The sequence below is a fragment of the Odocoileus virginianus genome, chromosome 12 (genome assembly GCF_023699985.2).
Source record: "Odocoileus virginianus isolate 20LAN1187 ecotype Illinois chromosome 12, Ovbor_1.2, whole genome shotgun sequence".
Taxonomy (NCBI): Eukaryota; Metazoa; Chordata; class Mammalia; order Artiodactyla; family Cervidae; genus Odocoileus; species Odocoileus virginianus.
The window spans coordinates 54356839-54383240 of NC_069685.1; the positions used below are offsets into that span (position 1 = coordinate 54356839).

General features: G+C 44.3%; 1 protein-coding gene across 3 annotated transcripts in view; it reads left to right on the forward strand.

Moving 5' to 3' along the window:
• Positions 1–26402, forward strand: part of SPRING1 (SREBF pathway regulator in golgi 1) — a 101789-nt gene that overhangs the window by 5948 nt on the left and 69439 nt on the right. For 2 of the 3 annotated variants that reach the window (XM_020869925.2, XM_020869921.2), the window contains exons 2-5: positions 3452–3608; positions 6244–6395; positions 6779–6892; positions 8968–9439. In XM_020869925.2, the coding sequence (XP_020725584.1) occupies positions 3452–3608; positions 6244–6395; positions 6779–6892; positions 8968–9051 (507 nt within the window). In that variant the 3' untranslated portion in view covers positions 9052–9439. Of the gene's footprint in view, positions 1–3451; positions 3609–6243; positions 6396–6778; positions 6893–8967; positions 9440–26402 lie in introns of those variants that run through there. The other variant, XM_070475320.1, reaches the window with a different exon arrangement.

The following is a 26402-nucleotide window of genomic DNA, read 5'->3' on the forward strand; positions in this document are numbered from 1 at the left end:
TTTACTGTACTTTGACCAGCCTCTTAAGTCTTTATGGCTATTAATTTATCTAGGGTAGCGTTTGAAGTGCAGTTTAGCTTGCACATAGCTTGGTTATCTCTTTAACTGATACAGCCTCAACAGAGCAGAGGAGCATGAATTTACAGGTGGTTAAGCAGTGTGCACCTAAGTGATTTGTCCATATTCCCAAGGCTTCTGCATTTAACTCCCATTCTTCCCCCAACCAAGTAATACTGATGTTTTTGTATAACCCATCTTGTTCATGCTGATGCTAGTTCAAAAGAAACAAAAGAGAGGGGAAAATGAAAGTCGCTCAGTCATATCCGACTCTTTGTGACTCCATGTACTATACAGTCCATGGAATTCTCCAGGCCGGCATACTGGAGTGGGTAGCTGTTCCCTTCTCCAGGGGATCTTCCCAACCCAGGAATTGAACCGGGGTCTCCTGCATTGCGGGTGGATTCTATACCAGCTCGGCTACCAGGGAATCCCAAAAGAGAGGGGGCAGAATAGAAATTAAAGCCACCTGGTAGGACTCTTTTACCTTTAGTAAATTAAGGAACAAAATTCAGTACTGGTGTGGCACAGTGTTATTTAAATGCTGGTAATGTCATAAGTGGCATATATAACTTTTGGAAAATTACCTAGCACTGTGTGAAGAGCTGACTTATTGGAAAAGACCCTGATGGTGGGAACGATTGAAGGCAAGAGAAGAAGGGGGTGACAGAGGATGAGATGGTTGGATGGCATCACCGACACAGTGGACGTGAGGTTGAGTAGGTTCCAGGAGTTGGTGATGAACTGGAAGCCTGGTGTCCATGGGATCACAAAGAGTCAGACACTACTGAGTGACTGAACTGAATTATAGCATTGGCTCTACTTCTAATAATAATTCCTACCACAAATGATGCAGGAGAATAAGCGAAAGGTCTCCATTTTTATTGCAGTGCTGTTTATGATAACAGAAACCTGGGGCAGGCTGAAACATTGATCTGTAGAGGATGTGTTTACTAAATTACAGCACATCAACATGATGGATTATTATATAGCCTTGAAAATGATTATCAAGATAATGTAGGTACTTGAATCATTTACCATCCAATTAGTGTCAAGAGGAGCTGAATGTGAAGCATCCTAATTTGTAGTGTAAATGCTGGGGTCAAAGGCTAGAAGTTAATATGCAGAAATAGCTACAGTTTTATTTAAGTAATGGGATTGTGGGATATTTATGTTTTTCAGATTGGTGATCATGGTTTTTTAAAATAATAAACTTAATTTGGAATAATTATGGGTTTACAGAGACGTTTCAAGGGTAGAGTTCCTGTATATTCCTCACTAGTGTCTCCTCTTGTTAATGATAATCATGTTTTTAATAACTTTTATCATTTTATTTTAAATTCAAAATGAAACTTTTCCAAAGATGAAAGATGGTAATAATCACCCATCCTTTCCATGTTAATGGTCTGTAGTGTATCTTTCCATGCCTTTATCTCAGCTCTTACAAACCTGTATGTATACATTAATACAGTTATTATTGTAATACAACATATGGTAATATGCACATTATTTTGTAACTTGTTTTTTAGCTTAATATACTAAGGACATCCACCAGTGATCTGCAGCCCTGTTTATTAATATCATCTGAGTGCTTTGAAAAAATAATGATTCCCAGGTCCCACCCACAGAGCTTTTTACTTAGTCTGGAGTTGGACTCAGGAATCAGAATTTAAGTGTCTTATATAATCTAACATTCTAGTCATGTTTAAGGACTCCTGCTGTAGGTAAATACACATCAGTCATGTCTGTTTTTTTTTTTTATAATAGCCATAGCTATCCATGTTTATTCAATCATTTCTTTGTGGTTGGGGTTCCTGTTTTTTTTTTTTTTTTCTATCACATAAACAGTCCTATAGTGGGCATCCTAGTACACCCTTACACATTGGTACTTTCTAGAGGCTAGATTTCAAAAATGTGTTTGCTGTGCCAAAGTATATGTGGATATGCATGTTGTAAATGTTAAATAACTCTTCCCAGAAAATAACTCTTTTCTGTTGTCTTAAAGTATAACCTCTGTCATCAACTTTCAAGGTTAGTCCCTTTTGCTCAATGACACATGACAGGTCATTCTTTAATGGCAAAAGCCACAGAGCTCTATTAAAATGGTAGAATGGTTAAATTATCCTCTGTCCATGGGGCTTCCCTGGCAAGAATACTGGAGTGGGTTGCCGTTCCCTTCTCCAGGGAATCTTCAGGAATTGAACTCGGGGATTGAACCCTGTGTTGCAGGCAGATTCTTCACCACTCAGCCACCAGGGACCCATATACACACACTGATATACACAACCTCTCTCAGAGGGAGTCTTATCATTGTTTTGTTTTCCAACAATAGATAGGTTGAGTAATTCAGAAGATGGCTGTCTCCTGAATCAGAAGATGGCATGGTTTGTGTTTTGGCACTCGGGCACCTTACTTAGTTTGTCTTAAGAGTATAACAAGGCAATTTGGAAAGTCTAACTGACGCGGGGGCTAGGAGAAAAGGTCTAAACTCTTGCCTCTAGAGAAGCTCCTCACTTTGCATGTCTAGGTAAAGGCTGTCTGACGTGGGTGTCCTTTGTGAAGAAAGATATATTCTAAGGGTCACATTGCTTGCTTGCTAAGTTGCTTCAGTCGTGTTCGACTCTTTACAACCCACCAGGTTCCTCTGTTCATGGGATTCTCCAGGCAAGACCACTGGAGTGGGTTGCCGTGCACTCCTCCAGGGGATCTTCCTGACCCAGGGATCAAATCTTATGTCTGCTGCATTGGCAGGCAGGTTGTTGACCCCTGGTGCCACCTGGGAAGCCCCAAGGGTCATATACTCAGTATTTTTTCATAGAAAAAATTTGCAAGTTTCCATGCTTCTTGCACCTAAAATCAAGCTTTTAATTCAGTGTTCCCATTAGTTTACCACTGTACTCCTCACTGCAAATTAAAGTAACCTTGTTACCAGTGATGTGTTCCAGTTTGTCTGAAATGAAAAGTTGGAAAGTTTCTTTGAAGTTTCCTCTTTTATTTTAAAAATGTATTCAGATTTTACATTCTACTCCACAATGTAAATGTTTACTTTGACATAAAAAATGTTTTAAATTATTTGCCATCAGAAAGTTCAAAACTCTTTCCCTTCAAATTTTTCGAAGAAATTAATGCTTTTGTACACATTTATAATGTGTACTTAATCCAGGGGCATTTATGTAAGTTTTGAAGCATAGCTCTAATTTATTACTTCTTCCTTCAGGTTTATTTTGCATTTTTTTAAAATGACTTTGGCCCAAACTTTTCTTACACCAAGTGAAGTTTTCTGTTGTGCAAGCTTTTTTATATTGTTTTTGTCCTGTTACTGTAGTTTATATGAAAAATTGGTGAATATGCAAGAAACGATAGTTTAACCTTCTCATTTATGGTTTCTTTGTAGGAGGAGAGGGCAGTGAGAGATCGGAATCTCCTCCAGGTCCAAGACCACGATCAACCCATCCCGTGGAAAGTACAGTTTAATTTGGGCAATAGTAGTCGGCCCAGCAACCAGTGCCGGAACTCCATTCAGGGGAAACACCTCATCACAGATGAACTGGGTAAGGCTGGCTCCCTTCCTCTCCTGTAGAGTGGTGCCACTTTTCCTTAATGTCGACTATCCAAACAGTGGTCAGAATTCCTCAGTTGTTTTGTGGGTTTTTTTCCTTTTTCAGCTGGTGGTTTGCAAATAATCTGGTTTGTTTTTCAAGAGTAAATTTTGCTGTCAGAGAGTCTCAGAACAAATGAATTATGAACCTAACAATACTGAGATTGATAACAGTAACCCTGAACTAGAGTCTTCATTGATACATGATGAAGCTCAACAAAATGAAGACAGGTACTGTCTTTAAAATGAGACTACAGTGCATATGTGTGTGTGTGTGTGTGTGTTTAAAGTTTGCAACCTCAGTAAAATAAGGAAAAAAAATCTTTTCCTAAAAGATCTCAAAGTGTCAGAGCATAGGAGGTTATTTGGGATTAAAGGAAAGAATCAGGAAAACTAAGCAGTGCTGAGCTCTGTTTTTAAGAGTACATTGAAAAAACGGATTAAGTTGCAAATAACATTTGTTTTGTTTTAATGGAGTAAAGTTCAGTTAAGGGAAGTTACTTCTACAGTATGACCCAGCTAGTCAGGCAGGGGTAGACCTAGGACTAAGACCAGGACTGAAGCTGGAATTCAGTGCTTTTTTCTTATAGACTTTAGTTTGTATGATACCCGGTGAGAAAGCTTGAAATCTTATTCCTTGACTTTATTATTTAATATAAGGTTATGAATGACAGTTTGTCTTTTCCTTTGGTCATAGCTGGCAAAAGAATGATTTCCCTCTGATTAATTCAAATGAGACAAAGACACTCAGATTTCTTAAGTAAAAAGTGCCAAGAACTAATCAATAAAAATCCGAGAACCATGTTTTATATTACCTCCATGAATACATGAGAGGAGATAAACAGTGTAATAAAACTTGCAGGAAATTTTTGCATTTTAGTGAGCAGATGCCACCAACATGAGTGTTGCCAGAGTTATACCTTACTCAGTAAGATAACCAATAGAGTTAGAAACTTTGCAAAGGTTATAAGTTGGTTTCTCAGTCAGGAGCAGCACACTCTGAGATTGTGATCTCACAGGACTCCTTGTTGGAAATAATGTCTGCAAGAGTGCATTTCTCCAAGTGCAAAAGGAAAAATCTTGATGGGCTTTCTTTCACCAGAAGTTAGAACGATCTGGTTTAAAAGCTAAATATTGACAGATTGTACTGGGGAAAAATAGAAGACCCGAGATGCCAACACTTATAACATGGAAAAGAGAAAAGGGCAGAAAGATCATTTCAACGAGGGTAATGTTTTACATTTTTCTGACAGATTACATGATAAGATGCTCTGTATTTATCATTGGGGGCAGAAATTTAAGGAACATGCTGACTTATTTGGATTTTTAATTTGTAATTCCTCTGAAGATGATGAGTAAGAATAGTTAGGAAGAATCCCAGAAACATTTATTGTGGCATTAGGATCATCCTCTCTTATTTTAGAAGACAAAACTGCATAGTTAAAACTACCACAGCAGCGACAAGAAGCACCAGCACCCAGATAAGTGGGATCTGCTTCTCACAGGCCTCAGTTTCCCTAGTATGAAGTGAGGGCCCTTCTCGCCTCTTCCATTGTTATTTTACTGGTGCCTCCTGCTTTTGCACAGACTTTGTTTTCCAGAATGGTTTCTGAAAACAACCTCTTGCTTCATGAGGTCTCATTCTCTGAGGATTATGAAGCTGGGGCATTTGGAATGGAAGGATGTGAGGAACAGCTGCTCTGCACCTGTGTGCACCTGTGGGTCTGGGCCTGCACCTGGGAGTTTGCCTATGGGTCAGGTGGTGTCCCTCATGGACTTACTCTTACATTTTTCTGTCCCACTCCCAGAAGGATGTAGAGAATTGTCTCTTTAGCAGCATGAAAAATAAGTTAGCTTTTGTGAGGAGATTCTTTTCTTAAAGTTGAATATGAATACATGAACTAAGTTGGAGGGGGTATATTTAGATGATGAGTGGAGGAAATTAGGATTTTTCTTCCTTGGGTCTTAGAGTACTGGCATTCCCTAATGCTGAGGGCTAATTGAATCCCTGCTCTGTATACTTAAAAACAGCCTAAATGAGTTTCTAAAGGTTAGATGTGAAATGGCAAGTATATGAAAGGTATTTATAAAAAGTGTGTGTGAAGTTTTTTTTGTTTTGTTTTTTTTATCTAGGAGGATCTCATTTTCAGGAATGAACGCCTTGTTTTTTTCCTCTCTTCAGATTTTTGTTTGAAAAAAAACTCCAAACAAATTTAGTTTGAAAAAAATTTCTCCAGGGGTAGATGAAAAATTGGTTTGCATAGGTTAGAACAGGGAAACAAAGGCCATGAGATGATTAAATCAAATATGTGACCGCAGACTAAAAGGTCATTTAGGTAGATTAGGATGTATGTAGCCTACTTATAAAATAGGAGTCTGTGTTTCCTATAAACTGTTGCATGCAGGTAGCAAGCTCTGATTAGACACTGTCTGACTCCAAACTCGATGGTCTTTAGGATGCCCCTGACTCCAGACTCCAGGGTCTGTGTTCTTGGGGAGCAGGCCTTTCACTGCTGCCTCGTGATCGCCCCCGGTGGACAGGCAGGGGACTGCTAGGTTTATACTCAGGTTTCGTCTCTGACTTGCAGGTTACGTCTGTGAGAGGAGAGATTTGCTGGTGAATGGCTGCTGTAACGTCAACGTCCCTGGCACGAAGCAGCACTGCTGTGACGGCTGCCTGCCCAATGGCTGCTGTAGCGCCTACGAGTACTGTGTCTCCTGCTGCCTGCAGCCCAGCAAGGTATGGAAATTTGCTCATTGTGCTGCATCTCCTTTAATTTTTCTGCTTGCATTTCACATTGAGCATTAGAATCTTTCTGTGGGATTCTTTGAAAATAGAAGAGAACCCTGTCTGGATGTCAGAAATGGCTGCTATGAGGTAGCCTTTGTCTGCAGGGGAAGGAGGTAGTTCTCTTTCCTCCAGCTGTGCTTTGGTAGAGTGGGCTGTTGTAGTCTCAGTCAGATGTCTAAAGAATAGGACATCAGCCTCCTGCTCATGTAAGCCCCTCTTTCTCTCCCTCCCCTCCCTGCATCAGCAGTCTCTTAGTTTAGGAGAAGTTTCCAAGGTTACCTTGTGCTGCTGAGTTTGGAATTTATTATAGGTACTAACTTTTGTTTCCACAGCAACTCCTCCTGGAGCACTTCCTCAACCGGGCAGCTGTGGCATTCCAGAACCTCTTCATGGCAGTCGAAGATCACTTTGAATTGTGTTTGGCTAAATGCAGGACCTCATCCCAGGTCAGAAGCCATGATGCCTCTGGTGGTGGGGTGGGCTGGTGGGAATCAGAGTCTGGAAGAAAACTTGAAAATCCGCTCTGGGGGCCCTTTGGTGGGGTGATAATGGTGAAGAGATTTAAATGGAACTTTGGGGGATTGATTGTACAGTCATCCCTTGGTATCTGAGGATATTTGGTTCCAGGACCCCAAATTCCTAAATGCTCATATAAGATGACATAATGTTTGCATATTACCTCCCTCCATCCTCCCGTATGCTTTAAAGTGTTTCTAGGAAAAGAAAAAAAAAAAGTGTTTCTAGATTACTTATAATAACTAACACAGCGTAAAGGCCATGTTTTGCTTTTTGGAACTTTGTGGAGTTTTTTTGAAATACTTTTGATCTCCGGTTGATTGAACCCATGTATGCAGGCCCTGTGGATACGGAGGGCCGACGGTATTTAGAATGTCAACATGAGATTTACATGATTTAGGGATGTAAAATATTTATATTTATTCAAATCAAGGTCTAACTAACTTGCATTTTCCTTGTCTGATTAGCTTGTTTGCATTTTAAGTCCTACTAGTCAAATTCCTGAGAGAAGCTCTCTCCTCTGCCTTTGAAATTTGACTAAGGCTTTCCAGCCACCACTCATTTAGAGTGGGAAGTTATTCTGGGACAAAAATGTGATTTATTTTAGGATTCAAGGGCATGGGGCAGGTGGGTGTTGAAAAATACACAGATAAATCTGTAGGTTGTTAAGCTTTCAGTACTTTCTAGCATGTTGTCATTAAATGCTTTGCTCTGTGGGCATTCAGCATGGCACCGGCTGCTGAGAGTGTCTGAACCTTTTTGCCTTTTGACTCCCCGTCCTCTGCTCTCAGCCTTTGTGATCGGGTGGTGGTTGGAGCTCTCTCTGTAGAATCACCAGATCTGTTCATTATACAAGCACACTTCCTCTGGCTTTCCTTCATGGTGTCTCCGAGATTGACCTGGCTCTGTCTGAGATACATGACTCATTTGCCATTCTCTGAAGCTCTTAAAACCTCTGCCAGATTTCTGTAGTCCTCTTCTGGGTTTTATGCTACTCTGTATGTCTCTGGTTTGCTCTTACAGCATCTAGCATTGTTGGGTAAATGTTTCAGGAATTATAATGAGTATTTGAAACATGAAGAAATTCCTAATGGCCTTGTTTTGCTGAAAGAGCTTTCTATTTGACTAGACTAAAGAAAATGTGGAGGAAGTTTGAACCCATGACTTTGATTCATACTCTCATTCTGAGAAATGGAAAATAGAAAAAAGGCCGGGTGTTTTCTTTCCTTAACTGATAAAACTCAGGAGTTAATTCCAAACTTGAGTGAAGATGCTGAACTTTCTGACTTTGCTTTTTCATTGTAAAGAGAAAATTCCCAGCTGCCAAGTTGCCTTTATGACAGTGTCCCAAGAAACAGATTTGGCTGCATGACTATAAATTGGGTTAATACTTAACAATTTAGATGTTTAGGCTTGGTCTTAGACTAATTAATGAATTCTCGACTAGCCAAAAATTCAAGTTGCTTGTATGAAGACAAATTGCTGAAAAATTAGGCATCGAGGCTGATTATCTGTAGTCACACTTCATTTGCTTGGCCAGATGTGGTCAAGCATTTGTGTGGTCATTTGTGTGGTACCGTGGTGTTTTGCTCATGTGTCAGCCCTTAGGTACACAAACCTTGATGGAAGCAGTTGGAAGTGCATCTCCTTCATCTCTGCAGGATGCAGTGCCGGGGACTGAATTATTTTGAAGCACAGGGTCAAGTGCAAAACACCTGTTGGATCTTAATCTGACTTAAAATAATCTGAGGAAAGTTTATTGTCTCAAGTTGTCCCAGTCACAGCTGGGTTTTAAAAAACTCACTAGTGTGTGTAAAAGAAATGGTCCTGTGACACTCTGTCCTTCTCATGCCCTTCGTTGGCGTTCCGTGCTGAGCATCCGCCTTGCTTGCAGAGGGTGCCCTGGTGACGCCTTGGAGCTGGGCTCACCTGGGCTCCTGCGGGGAGCGTGTGCTGGCCACCGTCCCACTCTCTCACAGCGCTCTTCTCTTCGTTTTGCCGACAGAGCGTGCAGCACGAGAACACCTATAGGGACCCCATAGCAAAGTACTGCTACGGAGAGAGCCCCCCCGAGCTCTTCCCCGCGTGACCTCTGGGAGGACGTGCTGCTGAAGAGCCTGCAGCCTGAAGCTTTTCTCTGGTCTTCGAGAGAAGACTTGATCATGACCACTTCTTGTGTTGTGCTCTGTGGCCTCACTCGCCCCCGGGCTGACCAGATGGACTTGCTCCGTAAAGCAGTTGGAAACGCCAGCGGGTCGCATTCGAGAAAGAGTAACGGCAGGTGACCTGGTGGAGGCGTCGGCGGTCTGGGCGCCTCAGCCCTGCGGCTGCTTGGGAACCTGTGGGCCCCCTTGTGTGTTCTCCCTGGGCCCTTCACTGTAAAGTTATTTATTGGACTTCTTTGGAGTGGTGGGAAAATTCTGTTTCCTGTAGGAAAATGTTTGCCTTGATAGTTGAATATATTCAAGGAGATTGTTGTTCTTGTTGTTGTTTTCTTGTGTTCTTGAGTTTCATGAGTGAAATCGTCCCTTCACCCACTAAAACTTTGGCATCTTAAAACATGCATGTTCTCTCAAGGTGGTTTATTTTTGGTTTTGTTTTGACAGCATCTTCAGGAGTGCGCCCTGACGTCTAAAATTGTCTAGAAACTCAGATGCTCTTCCCTTCTCTTCCTGTGCCAACTTTCTGGCATCTGGCACTGTGTGCTCTCAGGTTTTTTCCTAGTCTATTTGGATATGCTTGTTTACTGATGTGCATGCATTGTTGTAACCAGAAATTCTGCCTTGTCATCCTGGAGGGTTTTGTAATTGTTTCCTACACCCTGGTTGAAATGACTGGTCTTCTCAGCCCTGGAACATCAGGAGTCTCAAGAAAGTCACCTGCGGGGCGGCCTCCTCCTCTCCTGACATGGGAACCCTGTGTTAAGGTGATTCCCAAGTGAAGATACATCTCGCAACTGACTGTAAGTGGCCGTCCTTCATTGCTTTCAGCTTCGGGAGATGTAACAGGTACAGACATTTGGTTTTTCTCTGATTTACAGAGAAGAACAACAAAACTCAAGTTTCGGTCAAGGTGCTATAGGAGACATCTACCGTCAGTGGATGCAGGACTCACAGGCGCTGGTCTGCTTGCTCAGGGCCTCCTGTGCTTCTGGTACAACAATAACCCTCTGGTCAATGCCAGCAGCATTTGGAGCTTAGATCAAGACATCGTGCCTGTCGCATAACACAGCTCTTTGCTCTCTGAAGTCACGCTATCACACACAGTTCTTTTCCAGAGCCCTTCACTAACCTCTGGATCCGTCAAGGTCTCCCTCGTTCTTTGTCGGTTGTTCAGCTGCTGCCCTTGGAGCAGAGCACAGGTTTTACAGCCCGCTTTCAGCATTTTTATTTCAGTGGAGCTTTGCCTTCCTCTGTATCTCTGAAGTCTGCATGTTGGAATTTCCCTTAACTCTTGCACATTATTTCTCACCCTTATCCTCCCAAGCTAGTTGTCCCCCTAAGTCCACTTTCTTAGAGGGTAAACTGTCTGGCAAATGTTTTTAGATGTTAGATCCCAAGAAATTTATTTAGTGTGCATTGGGCTCTTTGGCTTCTGTGTGTGTTCTGTGAAAGCGTGAGTACATCTGCCTGTTTCATCATCTCACTGCTTTTGGTAACTCAGCCTGTCTCCTGGTGGTTGTCACTGATCAGCCTCTCCTTTGAGCTTATTTGAACCCTTGAGCAATAACTCACAGTAGATTTACTGTGGAAACAGTTTATGTCAAAGATCAGCCATGCCTTTTACTCTGTATTTGAACATTGGTGTACATTGTTTTGCATTTTCACTGCTTTCACAGTCTTTGTAACTTAGGTAGAAAATTAAGCTCGCTTGTTCCCACCTTGTACATGAGGTAATAGAGTGAAGTGACTTCCCTGGGTCCCCACGACAGAACCAGAACACGACCTTCATCTGCTGCTCCGGGGTCCACCGTCCTTCCCAGTGCCCCTCACCTGCTCCAGTGCTGACTCATTTGTAAACACTCCCCCGAGAGCATATAGATTTGGGTTGTCCAGACTGGAAGAGGGGAGAGGTGGCCTAAGTAGCCAAATTGGGTCGATAATCAAAGGTCGTTTTCATTCAGTCCTGGAATATGTTTCTCTGTACTGTAGTTAGTGAAGAGGTGTGTTAACTGTTTTTGGAAACTCACGGTACTGCAAACTGTAGCTAAGCCTCCCAAAAACCTGGAACATCATGGGCCTCCCTAGGCTTCCAGCCTGTACCCCTCTCTACTCCCGTCTCTGGTTTGTCTCTGGTTCCTTTGATTGAAAATTTCCATAATTAGGAATCTTGTCTTAGTTTTATATGCCCAGAGCTCAGCAAAGTGTGTGATACACATTGGATTTTAGGAAAAGATCAAAGATGAAATGAGAATTCCTTTAGAAGAAAATGTATTAAATTCCAAATGTTTGGGGTGAAAGGTAATTGGCTAATTTAAAGCACTTCCCCCAATTCTGAATCTTAACTGCCATGCTTGTTGGTGGAGCTGTAAAGATATATCCTGATAGGGAAAGAAACGTTCCGTGAGAGGGGTGCTGTGCAGAAAGAGCCACCTGCCTCGACGCAGCCTGGGACTCAGGGTGGCCCTGGACCTGGCAGCGTTGGAGCTGGTATTGAAGGGCCAACTCTGCAGCTCTTGTAAAAGCGGGGGATAGGATTTTCGAACAGGGTTTGCAGCTTTCAGCCTGCTCCCTGAGCTGTCTCGGAGGCTGTCCAGGGAGCGCCTCGGTTGGTGAGGCTGCACAGGTGCTGTGGGAGGTGTGTGCAAGATTCCGAGCAAACTGTTCCCAACATTGGATTTGCAGGTAAATTGTAAACGGGCAGAAACGTTGCTTCTTTCATCTCCTCTTCACTGACTGGAGAGACTGTGGCCTTGCAGTCAGTAACTCCTGCTTGTTACTAAGGCGGGGCCTTGGGCAGTCTTCTTTCCTCTTTTGACCCAGGCCCTGCTCTGTGATACAGGACCACACCCATGGCTCCTCGTGGAGTTGTTGTGAGGTGTCGGAGTGAGTGAGGGCTCAGTTGTGGCACAGAGTCCACATCTGCAACCCAGTAGGGGCCCCACAGTAGGTGGTCAGCAAGGTTGGGAATGGGTGGGCCCCTCGGGTGGAAGGAAGGGAACTACAGAGTTCTGGGTATTGTTTTCATTACTATTTTTAGAAGAACTCATGCTAAAGATAATTTTTTAAATGGAGATAATTTAGAAATATGTCAAGATGAAAGTAATAATTACCTAAAATCATGCAATCTAGAGATCAGCCCGTGTTTTTTTTTTCTCTTCCCTCATGACTTTCTAGGCAGATACGAGAATCTTGTTTCCTCTTGAAAGCAGTCCTCCAATGAACATTCTTCTGTGTGACATACAGGCCTATCTAATAATCTTTAGTGATCACATGGTGTCAGTTTCATGGATATACAATAATGTTATTAATCCCCTGCTGAGGGCATTTAGCTTGTTACTTTTTTCTTTTTTGACTACTGCAAGTAATGCACTGATGATATGCTTTCACGGGCACGATTGTATGTTTATCTGAGAATGATTTTCACCAATTTATGCTCCCACCTAATGTATGAGATCAGTGTCTCTTTCTGCATACCCAAGAACCCCATAGTATTGTTTAACTCTTTGCCGATGGAGCTCAGTGTTCTAATTGATGTTTATCTGATTTCTTCCCATATTTTGATTGGTCATCTTATCATTCTGATGTAGTGAACTGCTGCTTGTGACCTTGGCCGGTTTTTCTCTCATTGGTCTTTATCTTACAGAGCGTTTTTCACTGAAGGAGGCCTTAAACCCCTTTTCTTGTCTTTGTCAGCCCTGCATTTCTCAGAGGCAAGTGGCTTGTTTGTTAACAAACTAACCTTTCCACTTGATCTAGGGCAGCAAACAGGGGCAGTTTTGCCCCCAGGGGACAGTTGGCAGTGTCTAGATTGCCAGGTGGTCAGTAGGTGTGATGGTTGGAGACCAGGGATACTGCTGAACACCCCACTGCCCCTCTGACACAGAATGATCTGGCTCCAAGCATCAGTGGTGCCGACGTGGAGAGGCCCTACTCTTGGTCACATTTCCTCCATTTCAGTTAAAGAGAAAAAACTACCAGGAGCTGAGAGCTGACTTGATTATTTCCTTGCCCTTGCCTTCTGTTGTGCCCAAGTGCTGCTGATTAAATTACCTTGAAATCCCACAGGACATTCGGCTTCCTCGCTGGTCTCTACCAGCCCAGTGCTGCCTCCAGGAACTGGCTTATTACTCTGCATCAGCGTCCCTTGTGTGCTGACACAGCCCAAGCACAGACACCCTCCTGTGGGCAGAATAACCTCAAGTTTACTCACAGCCCCCTCTGCTACCTGTTCTCCTGCAGCAGCCCTTTGCAAGGAGGGTTTTGGGGTGGGGGGAATGTCACTATAGATCCCATTTGGAAAACTAGTCCTTCTACTATAAATAAGTACCACATAAGTGAATAGTAATAATGAAAAGGAAAAGCTTTTGGAAAAGTGGAATTGTGGCAGTTCTTTCCTGCACAGCACTTTCCCTGACTCTCTGGCATCAGTCCATTGCCTTCCAAGCCCCTTGCCTGTGTGGACTCTTCATGCAGGGTTTGTTGTCACAGCGTAAAGACAGTACCGGGATCCCTGTTTTCACTCAGTCACGTGGTTGTGATGTTTTTCGTCCGGTCTGCTTTCACAGGTGGGAAGAGGAACAGGTGGCCCCCTCAGGCCTGAGTGGGGACCAGCGGGGGTCATCGTGTTTGTGCAGCTGACTCCGTGTCCTGGTAGCCCCTCGCCACATACCTTCATGTGTACAGTTCGATTCCCCTCTGCTGTAGAGCTGCGGTGGTGGACTTTTTAAAAATAGAAGTACAGCCTTTAATATTATAAAGAAACAAAACATCTAGCCACTTAAAGAGAGTGGGCCCAACTGTCAGTCAGATGTTTAAACGGGTCCTATATTGTTTCCCAGGACTGCAAGGTCAGTGGCTTCAAGGGAACCAAAAGCAAAACTGTATCACTGCAAGCAATGCATTTTATTTGTAAATGGGTACTTTCCTAGTTTTTGGTAGGGTCAGTAGTTCCTCCAGTCTTTGGACTTTTTAAATTCTTACATATTTTTATGGAGCATAGTGTAGGCAAGCTCTGGTCAGCTTGCATCTGGGTTATCAAAGTCAGAAATGTTTGCTAAATGAGAAAAAGTGGTATTGGCTATCAGTGAAATTCAAGATCTCAGTCTATGGTGGCCACATGTCACTAGTACTGAGGAGGAGTATGCATGTAGCATCGTGGAGGATATGTGTGTAACAGCAGAAGTGTGTGAGTAGCATCCTAATTTTATTGAGAGCACAGACGTTTAGCGGCCTTAAGTAAATTAAACTTTTCTGGCTTTGGTTTTGTCATTTATCAGAGGCAGGTGATTACTAAGATGTCTTGCAGATCCAAAATTCTGATTTTTGTGCCAAAGATCCTGCCACATATAAAACAAGACCAGAGCCCAGCAACTTGGTCCTTGGCCCTGAGTCTCAGAGGATAAGTGGAGACCAGCCATCTGGAGCCTGTTTTCTTCAGACTGGGGCTTCCCCTTCTCTCTTGAAGATTTCAGCTGGGGCTCACCATTTTCTGCCTCTTTCTCCTCAAATATTAAATAGACACCATATTATTCTCTGCTGGGACCAACTTATCATGTATTGCTGCTCTGCACCTGTGAAGACAGCTGCTGCGTTTTCCATCATAAAAACAGCTGCCTTTTGGCAGAGAGGCCCAGAATGTGCTTTGTAGCTGTACCTTAACACAGTGCTAAATTATTTAGACATGCTTAACCTGAGATACTCAGAGCATCTTGGAATTCCTATTTAGGGCTTCTGTAGTCAGTAAAAGTAAGTAGTCAGCCTCAGTAAAAGGTTTCCCTTTCATGTCTTTTGTGATTACTAGGCAGAAATCTCAAAATACGGGAAATTACAAAGATATTAAATTATCAGATCCCCAGCACCACCACCACCCCCCCCCTCCCCGGCAAGAGATAACCACTAATTAAAGTTTTGGTGTAAAGTTTTGCCTTTTTTTTGTATATAATGTATATTTTGTGTCAGTACATAAATAAAGGTAGAATCTTGCTGTGTAATATTTTAAAATAAACCGTTCCTGTTGGGTTGGCTTAACTCAAATTATAGCTAATTAATTTACAGAGTGGGAAAAGTGTACATTTTAATTGTATCATCTGTGCCTCTAACATAAAGTCAGGGTAGGGTTGAAAGCCCTTTTAGAACTGCACACAAGTTTGGCATTGCCTTTCTACATCCCTTTTCTTTGTCTGATTTTTACACAGTGGGGAGACGAGTCTTTGTGTTCCTCGCAAATAAATTACAGGCATCCTACCTCAGCCAGAGTTGACCTGCAGGAAACGTGAGGAGGTTGAAACCTTCACGGCAGAACCCCAGTTTCTCGAGAGAGCTAAGGTAAAAAAGATGGGAGCCCCGCTCCAGATCTCCCCAACTATGTCGTTCATTTCAGTGAATCACTTAGCGCAGCAATTAAATAAAAAAAATAAAATTATAAAATGACTGGGAAGGACACAGGGGGACCATCTTTCTGGATACCTGGTTTGGGGAAAGGATGATCTGAGTTCAAGGCAGCCAAATTTTGTCAAGTTTTTGGCTCACACTGATGGTTTTTGAGGGAAAGAGGGATGTCAGTTTCTAAAGATGTTCCAGACACTCCGTGGGTTGCTATTTGGAGCTGGAATCCTCTGTGCTCCCCTCCAGAGCCTCAGGAGGCCTGGCGTCCCTCGCACGTGCTGGACTCAGTTTCTCTGAGGAAGCTTTTGCCTGGGCAGCAATCCAGGGCGTGCTCTGAGAGTGCAAGCCCTGACACCCACGCCCTTCCAGAGCTCGGCCTGCAGTCTGCTGCATGCCAGCTTGGAGGCCTGAGATAAATGGTCTTGCAGCCGCTTAGCCGTCAGCCAGGCTCATTTATTTGACACAAATAAGCTCATTGACCTGATTTAACGGAGGGAGGAACTATGGAGTCAAGTCCAATATGATCTCAAAGCCCTGTCTTTTCATCGCAGTCTTTTCAGATCTTTAAGGATGACTGCCGAGTTAAACGTTGCTCATGGGCACTCTGTCAAGTTAAAAAGGAGAAAGAGAAGCTGGAGAGAGGGGAGGAAGGGGAGAGGAGAGAGCAGGAGGTGTTGGGGGCACAAATGCCAACAGTTGCTCTCTGTGCCACTTGGGGGCACCAGTTACTTAGGTTTTCTGTCAGCGTAGTCCTTGTTGGGAGATCGTGAGACGTGTGCCCATGTGGGCTCCCTCTCACTGGGACAATGAAGCTGTTCCTATAGACGAAGGACCATCTGGTGGTGAAGACGATCCAGGACTCTTTCCCAGAGCCCCATCGACTTTGTGCACAGGGACTCAGGCATCTCCTTTTGCAAAGAAAAGGAAATCTGCTGCTGGTGCCATTGAAGACCTCAGGCTTAACTCAGGGCCCATACTGTCCCCTTCTTCCTCCTCTCCCATTTGCCGAGGTGAAATGTAGGATAGTCTCTTGACTGTTCCTACCCCGACAAAAAAACATCTGGGAACTGCTGACAACGTACCATCCTGCATTTGCACCATCACGTTCACAACGGCAGTGTCTCCTGAGGCAGGTGTTCTTTCTCAGCTTCATTTTAGGAGCCCGGCTCTGACACGGTTTATATTTTTCTCCAGGTTATAGATGCTAGTTGCAGAGCCCCAGAAGGCGCACATGGGCCCAGCCTAGGCACGTTGTGATCGTAGCGACCGTCTTCCAATCATTTCTGGTGCTGAAGGCCTCTTACTTAATCTCAACAACCACGCTTATGAAGTTGTAGGTCTTTTTATCCTCATTCTACAGAACTCAGAGATTAATTTCTTGGGGAAACATCGTCTTACTGGTTTAAACCAGGATAGTGGTCGAACCCGGATCTTTTTTTGCTCCAGGACCTTGACTTTTAGCCCCTGAGATGGAAGTGCCACTGTGGGCTGAGTGCTGAGAAGGAGGAGGGGTTGTTTGCTTTAAAGCTTGCTATTTGGCCTAGGATTTGGATCATCCTTGATTGAAGCAAAATGTTTCACCTTCTTGCTGCTGGTCCTACCAGGAAGAGTGTTTGAAGAATGCACTGAAAGTTGATTTTAGCTTTTCAGCACAGCTCTGGTAACTTCCTTTTTTTCCCTGATCAGAGTCCTTATAATGGTCTGAACTGTCTCCCCCTACCCAAATCCATATACTGAATTCCCAGCCTTCAGTGCATTACAGTGTAACCTGTTCAGATAATCGCCTCTGAAGAGGTGATTAAGTTAAAATGAGGCTGTGAGGGTGGTTTCTAATCTACTAGGACTATGTCCTTATGAGAAGAGGGAGAGAAAGCCCTTAAAGAGGGCTTTAAGAAGGCCGCCATCTGCAATCTAAGAACAGCCTCAGGAGAAACAAACCTATTGACGCCTTGATCTCAGACTTCCCAGCCTCCAGAACTGCAGGAGAATAAATTCCTGTCCTTTAAGCTCCCCAGTCTGTGGTATTTTGTTAAGGCAGCCTGCGGTGACTGAGAACAATCCTTGAAGGAAATGATGCTGAGTTACTATGCAAACCCAAAGCATAGCACGGCGGGTAGCAACACTGAGCAGCACCGCTGGAGTCGTCTTGGCTCCAGTGTGTTTCTTTTCTATGAAAGTGTACCTGAGACCATGTCCAAGGTTCCTTCCAGCCCTGGTCTTCAGGGGTTCTAGTTTCAGGGTCTAGCCTAAAGACCTGAGAAGTGCTGCTTTAAACCTGTGGTGTTTAACCAGAGGGGCATTTTGCCCCCCAGGGGACATAAGCCAACGTATGAAGACAGTTTTGGTTGTCAGGACGTGTGTGTGTCTGTGTGCCTCCAACTGAGGCACATCCTCAAGTGCCCTGCACAGCCCCCACCACAGAGGGTTGTCCACTGCCTAGCATCAGCAGGGTCGAGGTGGAGAAACCCTGGGTTCAGCTTTGTTGCTCTTCGAATGGGGGTGATGTGGGATTGTCAGCTCCGGTCATTCATTCAGCAGGAACTCACTCAGCACTTACTGTCTGCCTAGCTCAGTGCTAGGGAGTGCAGAGACCTGGAAAAGTCTCCTGGAGTTTAAAGTCAGGTTGATCTTAAGCTTCTGGTCTTGGGAACATGGTATTAATACCTAAACATTCTTAGGTGATGATGTTACCATCCTCCTTAGGATAAACTGTCACTTTGGATTTCCAGCGAACGTTTTTTGCTTGGACAGCCAAGCATCATTTATTGAATCCTGCCTCATTCACAGATCTACACTAGTATACCTTTATTGTTCAGTCACTAAGTCATGTCCGACTCTGCGATCTCATGGACTGCAGCATGCCAGCTTGGTTCTTTATAAAGGATTGGAGGAGGGACTTGCCTGGCGGTTCAGTGGCTAAGTCTCTGCTCCTAATGCAGGGGCCTGGGTTCGATCCCTGGTCAGGGAACTAGATTCCACATACTCCAACCAAGAGTTTGCATGCCACAACTAAAGATCCCTTGTGCCTCAATGAAGGTCGAAGATGATGTGTGTCCCAACTAAGACCTGGCGGGGTGTAGCCAAATAAATAAAAGTAAATAATGAAAAAACAGAAAAGACTTGAGGAAGCTATGTATTTATATATAATACTGATTAGTAGAACTAGCTTAAAAGGAATGGCTACCCACTCCAGTATTCTTGCTTGGAGAATCCCATGGACAGAGGAGCCTGGCTGGCTATAGTCCATGGGGTTGCAGAGTTGGCTGTGACTGAGTGACTGACACTTTTAAAGTGGAATGCCAGCATGCAGATGTGAGACAGAAACACAGTTGATGCGTAAGTCCATATATGCATTTTTCCTAATTACAAAGTGACACATTACATTATAGAAAGAGAAGTAAAGAAAATAAAAACTTTCATAATCCTTCCATCTGTAGATAACTACTATGTGATATGTCTCTTTTTGTATACATGCACACATATTTAACAAGAAAGAAAATTGCAACCCTGTTTTACCCTTTTGTCACCAAGTGAATGGCCCTTGAATGGGGCTTTGACATCTGATTTGGTGATCACAAGGCAGAGAAAGATGTCTGCATGCCAGACTGGCTGTGGAGTTAGGGGACCAGGGTCACTGCCTACCAAGAATGCATTGATCCAGGGAGATGGTGAACACCCACATTTCACAACTCCAGAGGGCATCATTCACGTAGTAACAGAATGGTGTATTCCGTGTTACCCCTCCGCCTCTCCCCCCTTGTGTGACCCAGCAACCCTGGAACTCTATTTTTTGTAGCAGCTTTGTTGAGCTGTAGTTCACTTACCTTGTAGTTCACCCATTTAAAGTGTAAAATTCAATGATGTTAGTGTAGTTTATTCAGAGCTGTGCAGCCATCACCACAATCAATTTTCGAACATTTTCATCACCCCAGAAAGAAATCCCGTACCTGTTAGCTATCACTCTCCCATTTCCCCTGATCTTTCCAGCCCTAGATAACCACTGATCTACTTAGTCTGTAGATTTGCCTATTCTGGACATTTCATATAAATGGAATCATATATAATCTTTTGGGACTGGCTCCTTTCATATATCATCATGTTTCCATGACTTGTCCAATTATAGCATGTATCAGTACTTTGTTCTTTTTTAAAATTTTATTTTTCTAGTTGAATTGTTCATATACAATACATTCACCTTTTTAAAGTATACAGTATTTTTTCCTGTTCACAAAGTTGTGCAGCCACTACCACTAATTCCAGAATATTTTCATCCCTCCAAAAGAAACCCCATACCTATTGACAGTCTTTCCTCATTCTTCCTCCCTGCCAGCCTGTGGCAACAATTTACCTTCTGTCTATTGACCTATTCTGAATAGTTCACATAAATAGAATTGTACAGCATGTAGTCTCTTGTTACTAACCTCTTTCACTTAGCATGTTTTCAAAGTTCACTCATGTTGTAGCATGTGTCAGTACTTCATTCCTTCTTATGGCTAAATATTCCACAATATGGATAGACGCCCTTTTGCTTATCCACTCATCAGTTGATGGGCATTTTTGGTTATTGTGAATAATGTTTCTCTTGAGCATTTGTGTACGTTTTAGGTGGACATCTGATTTCTGTTCCCTTCTAGGTATATACCTAGAAGTGGCATTACTGGGTTATATGATATGGGTTTCATCTTTTGAGGAATTGCCAGACTGTTTTCCAAAGCAGTTGTACCACTTTACATTCCCACCCGAGGATGGGGTACGAGGATTCCGCTTCCTTCACACCCTTGCCGACACTTGTCTTTGTTATTGTAGCCATCCTAATGATGATGAAGTGGTATCTCGTTGGGGGTTTTGAGTTAGTGTATCCCTGATGGCTCATGATGCTGAACATCTCTTCATGTACTTAGTGGCTACATGGACATCTTTAGGGATGTGTCTATCTTAATTCTTTGCCCATTTTAAAATTGGGTTGTCTTTATAAATTGTTAGACTTCTTTATGTATTTTAGATACAAGTCCCTTGTCAGATATATGATTTGCAAACATTTTCTCCTGTTCTATGGATTGTCATTTCACTTTCTTGATGGTTTCTTTGAAGCATAAAAATTTTAGTTTTGATGAAGTTCAATATAATTTTTCTTTGGTTGCTTGTGGTTTTGGTATCATATTGTGATACTAATTGATTTTTAATGAATGATAATATTCCTTGGAATAGATGTAGCATAAAAAGATAATTGTTTGATACTAATTGCATAATGGTCTTTGTTTTAATGTCTTCACGCCCACCCTCACCCTCAATATCTTTATTCTGGTGACATTGGGAGTTATACCTCAAGCCGTTTGCAAATTGCATTAGATTCCTGTAGCCTTTGTAACACATCATTGTTCCACATGTCCTTTTTCCTCCCCTACGAATGTGCTGAGTGGTGCCCAGACCTCTGCAATGCAACTGACAAGGAGCGGAAGTCTCCATACAACACAACTTAGCTGCCCTCTAAGTCCCTGTCCTTCGATCGCCAGTGTTGCAGTGTTGCAACCTTGTGGGACCACGTCGCCATCTTCTGGCAAAGACAGTAAAGTGCAATGCCAGAAACTTCAAGGTTTTACCGAAGGTCTTTTTATTTTTCCCTTTCTCCATGGCAGATTGTCAGGTACCAATTAATTCTTTTCATTCTGACCTACTCCTGTTGCTTTAAGGTCTTTTCACCTTTTGAAGTAATGTTTAAAACTTCAACCACTTACAGAAAGTGAACCTGTTTTCTATAAGGCAGGGAAGCTTGTGTGTTTCTCCTTCTACAGGCAATTGCTAGTGTGTTACACATTTCTATTATCGAGTAGGAAGCAGTTCGTTACCTTCAGTGTGGACAGGCAAATGAATGCAAGTCATTTCTTGTGTCATCCGGGTCAAATTATTATGCTTGTTGACTCCTTGATAGGCTAGGGCTCTCTCAGGTGTATCATTTTGCCTGCTTTGCCCAGCCCTCCCAGGCATACCCAGGTCTATGTATCGTTCCCACTTTGCTGATAAGAGTGAGGCCCTAGGAAGGTAAGTGACTTATCTTTGTTTTCTAGGACAGAATGGGCAACAAATTTTTTTTTTTAATAAATGATGGAACAATTGGGATGTGCACCTTTAGTATGCAATATAATGCCTTATACTCTATTTTAATAAATCTTTATTGAAGACAAAAAAAAAGAACTTCTGTATCCTGACTCCCGACCTACTTTCTCTTCACCACACCTAACTGCTTCTCCTATCATAAATGCCTCAGTCATTTCAACGAATATTTGCACTGTTGTTCAATGAGAGAACAGGTGTTTATAACTTTCAATCTTTAATAAAAGGAGTAAAAATGTGATTATTAAAAGACTGCAGAAAAACACCTACACAAATATTCATGCCAGTGTTAGTCACAGCAACCAAAAAGTAGAAACAATCGAAATGCCCATCAACAGATGAACAGATAAAAATGTGGACCATCCACACAGTGGAATATGAGTAAGCCACAAAAAGGAGTGAGGTATTGACACAAGTTACAGCATGGTGACTGTTGAAAATGTGATGCTTAGTGAGAGAAGCCGGTCCCCAAAGGCCATATGTTATATAATTCCACTTATATGGAATGTCTAGAATAAGCGAATTTAGACTGGAAACAGATTACTATATGGGGGAAATTAAGGGTGGCTGCTAATGGATGTGGGATTTCTTTCAGGGTGATGAAAATGATCTGAAGTTGATGGTAGAGATGGCTGCACAACTCTGAATATACCAAGAAATATACTAAAAATACATTTGAAATGGGTGTGCATTTTATCCTGTATTCCAATAAAGCTGTTTTTAAAGTGTGTACAATGAGCTTTGCAAAGAGCTGGTGTGTGTATTGGGAAAGGGTGTTGGGCTTGGGACCCCACGGAGGAAGTGGAGCGCTGGGCTCAGCCAGAAGGACCCCAGCTTAAACCCCAGTTCTGCCCTGGACAAGAAGCATCGTTTTACCATAGTACTTAGCTGCTCTGGAGCTTGTTTCCTTATTTGTAAGATAAGTATGACAGTATCCTCCTCACAGGCTCTTTTTGGATTAAATAAATGACGTGTGTAAAGTTTCTTACACGTAGCCACGCTCAGCAAATACTCATCCCTGTCTTTCAACCCTGAATTGCCATGAATCTGTGACTTCAGGCTAGTGAACAGACTCTGAAGCCCCCTTTGCCTCCCAGAAGCATCTAGTGGGTTAGGGTTAATGCAGTCGAGTGGATCCAAAATGTGAAATGAGGAGTTTGGACTAAGCTCAAAGCCTGGCCACTGCAGGAGTCTGTGGTGGCTTTGTTTCGATACCCTAAGTTAGTGGTCTGCTTGAGCCCACTCTGGTCTGTCCTGCAAGACCCCAGTCCTGTGCGTGGCGGCTTGTGAGCCAGTGGGCACACCTGCATTGTCCTCCGATCCTGAAAGGCCTGTGCAGCATCTGTAGGCTGTGCCCTCCTCCTGTCTGCCGGTCACCCCCACCTCTGCCTCCACCAGCTCCTTCTTCAAGGGGTCGATTGGCAGAGGGGCCTTGTTATAAGGGGGACGTTGGGAGTGTGGCCACGAGCAGCTTTTCCTATACCCTCCTAAAGCAGTTTTGTCTTGGATGAATAAGGACCCTTCAGGCTACTCTACACAAACAATGCTTGGGATAAAGGCAGATAAGCATGTGCCAGTGAGGCTGGGGGAGAAATGGAAGGGGGTGTCTCGAATGTCTCTGCCGTCCCTAAGCCAACAAGTCACGTCCGTCCTTCGATTGGACACCTCGGGACCAGAGGAAATTAACTCCATCGGTGACCCCTGACCCCTCCCAACAATCCTAGGCAGCCTGGGGACCTGGTGGGCCCCATCCTGTGCTCTTCTTTGAACCCGAGGCCTCAGTGGGGCGGTGCCCAACACGGGGGATTGAGTCCTGAACTCACCCTGAACGAGGCCAGCAAGTGGGGGTCAGACCCAGCCTTGCATCTGGATGTGAGGTGAAGGCATTAGGCAAGAAATGACTGCAAATGAAGACCATCTGTGCTCATTCCCGGGCCCTCCGCCCTTCTGCCCACACATGTCCCGGCTGAGCTCTTTATCCTGTATGAAGAAGCCTTTCTCCCCATGAACTTATGCTGGTTCTTGCTTCCGCCTGAGTGCTGAATCTCAGAAGCCCCTTTGATGACACAGACACCTGGAGATGGGTGCAGGAAATAAATCCAGTCAGGGCCGAGGGCAGTTTGACCCTCCCAGGTAGAAGGTCATGGTCAAGGCACATGTGAAGGGACAATTGGTGGGGAAAAAAAAAAGCTGGATCCAGCCTGCAGGCTATAGTGTACTGACATCTGGTTTAGCCGGCCGATCTTAATTGCTCAAACCCCCTCCCTTCTTAGTGTTGTCCCTTATTTTAGAGATGAAGTGCTAGAAAAGCCGGAGTCTGTTCAGTGATCACAAGAAGGTCTCTGACAACCACAAAAGGCCACCTTTAGAGAAAAACCTCCACCAAGTGGAAGCAACAGGAATTTGGAACTTTTACCCTCCGGCAGATGCTGAGAAATGAAGATTCTACTTTTTTCCCATTGTCCCTCAACGGAAGGCTGGGTGTTTTAATTAGCTAATGTTGGCAAATTGCTTTGAAGAAAATTGTAAAATGTTTCGTGCTCCAAGTGCCAAGAATTCTAATTAGCTTTCCTTAAAGATACCACCTGGAAGTGTGAGCGCTTGTTGCTTGAGGTCCCAGCCAGCAAGAATAACCTGCGGACCCCAAACCGGTTTTTAAGCAAATGCAACAGAATACAAACAGATCTCTACATTGATGTCACACTTTCTTTCTTCTGCTGAATCTGAGTCCTAGCAGCTGGGATATTAAGCCCCCAAAATGGAGGTTTGTTGTTGTTTTTCCAATGAAAGTCTGGTGGCAAAGGAGACATGAAACACAGTAACCCATCCATTTGTAGCTCGCCTGTGTTGCCTTTCAGAGTTTTAGCTTGTGCGTTGGAGGCCCTGCCCCGGCACGTCAAGGTCACCGAGAGGAGGAGGCGGGCAGTCACTCAATCATGCAGCAGGGCCGGCTCCCAGGTCCCCCGTCTGAGAGAGATGTGTGTATGCTCTGTCGCTCTTTAACAGCTGGGTAATGAATTTGCTCTCCAACAGTCTCGTTTTGTGTAGTGGCAGTGGCGACGGCAGCAGCATCTGATCTGTGTCACCGTCAGAAGCAAGTGAGATATAGTTAATGTGGACCTTAGCCACCGGCGGGCATTGATTTGGAATCTCCAGGCTCTGACAAAGTCCCGCTCAATTGGCAGGGCCGGGCGCCGCCTGAGAGGAGGCGTCCAGCCTGGGGGCGGGGAGGAATTCCTTAGCCTCACCACCGTTGGCATCTGGGGCCAGACGACTCTTTGAGGTGGGGACTGCTCTGTGCACTGTAGGGCGTTGAGCGGCATCACTGGCCTCTACCCGCTAGGTAGTAGTAGCAGCCCTCCTTCCCAGTAGTGACAATGTCCCAGACACTGCCCGATGTCCCACAATGTCCCAGACATGGCCCAATGTCCCAGTGTGTCCGAATGTCCCGTGATGTCCCAGACACAGCCTCGTGTTCCCGAGAACCACCGGATTAAGGGGAGGGATGGGGCAGGGAGTCACGTTGTTCAGGGGCACACTTGTACCAGCGACCTAGTGGAGAGGGGGCTCCAAGCATCACTCTTGAGTCCTCTGTGCCACACCCTCCTCTAATCCATGAGCGAGTCCCAAAGGTTCTACCTCGATGGCATGTTCTGCAGTAGACCACTTCCTGCCACCCTGCCTCGCCTGCTCTCATTCAAGCCCCTACATTTCTGGTCCAGAAGAGGCAAGCAGCCTCCCAGCTGGTTCTCCCACTCCCCTTTGCTCCGTACAGGCAGAGGGACCCTTGGGAAAGGAAAGAGAGAGCATCTCACCATCCTGCCGGGAAGCCCCAGGCTCCCTGGCACATACCCTTGAAATCGCCAGCCCCACCAGGCGATATGCTCTGTGGGTGCCTCCCCTCTGCCCACAGACATCCTTCCCTGGATCTCTAATTGAATGACCCTCTCCAGAGGCCTTCCCTCACCCCTACCCTGAAGACCGGACGTCTGTGTTCTCTGGGCCAGGGTCCTCAGCCTCAGCACTACTGCCATTTGGGGCCAGACCATTTCTATAGTGGGAGCTGCCATGGGCATTGTAAGACATTGGGCAGCGTCCCTCACCCCTCCCCAACTGATGACAGTGGCACCCCCCACACCCAGCTGTGATGCCCAGCAATAACTCCAGACATGGCCCACTGACCCTGGAGAGGCAAGGTCGCCCTGGTTGAGAATCACTGCTTTCCTGCAGGTGTTTTATTTTTCTTCATGGCGCTCTCCGACAGGCTGTCCAATCTGTTTGTCTTCTTCAGTGGAATTCAAGCTTTAGGAAAGCAGGGACTTAGATTTGTCCCCTGCTATATTCTAAGGGCATAGAATGGAGCTTTGAGCTGGTAGGTGCTCTGTAATTGTGTTGAATGCTACAAACATCATGCTTCTAAGTAACCTGTGAGGGGATGGGGTCAAGGATTAGGGCAGGACTGGCCTACAGAGTGTGCATTAACTGGTCATGGACATCGAAATGCTGTGCTTTGGCCACCTGCAAGCTCTTCAAAGCATAGGGAAAGCTTGGGAAACCTAAGCCAGGGGTCTGGTGGAAGGGCGGCTCCAAAGCCCCTCCACCAGCGGAATAAGCACTTCCGGGGATAAGTGGCATTTTTCACAGGTGCCCAGATGAGCCTGTAGACCATCCTTGGATGGTCTCACCAGGCTCTGTTGAGAGTGACTGGTCTCTGGCCGGCAGACATTCTTAAACCGAAGAATTTGTGTGGTCTGGAGAGCCAGCACATATTCCAGCTTCTGTT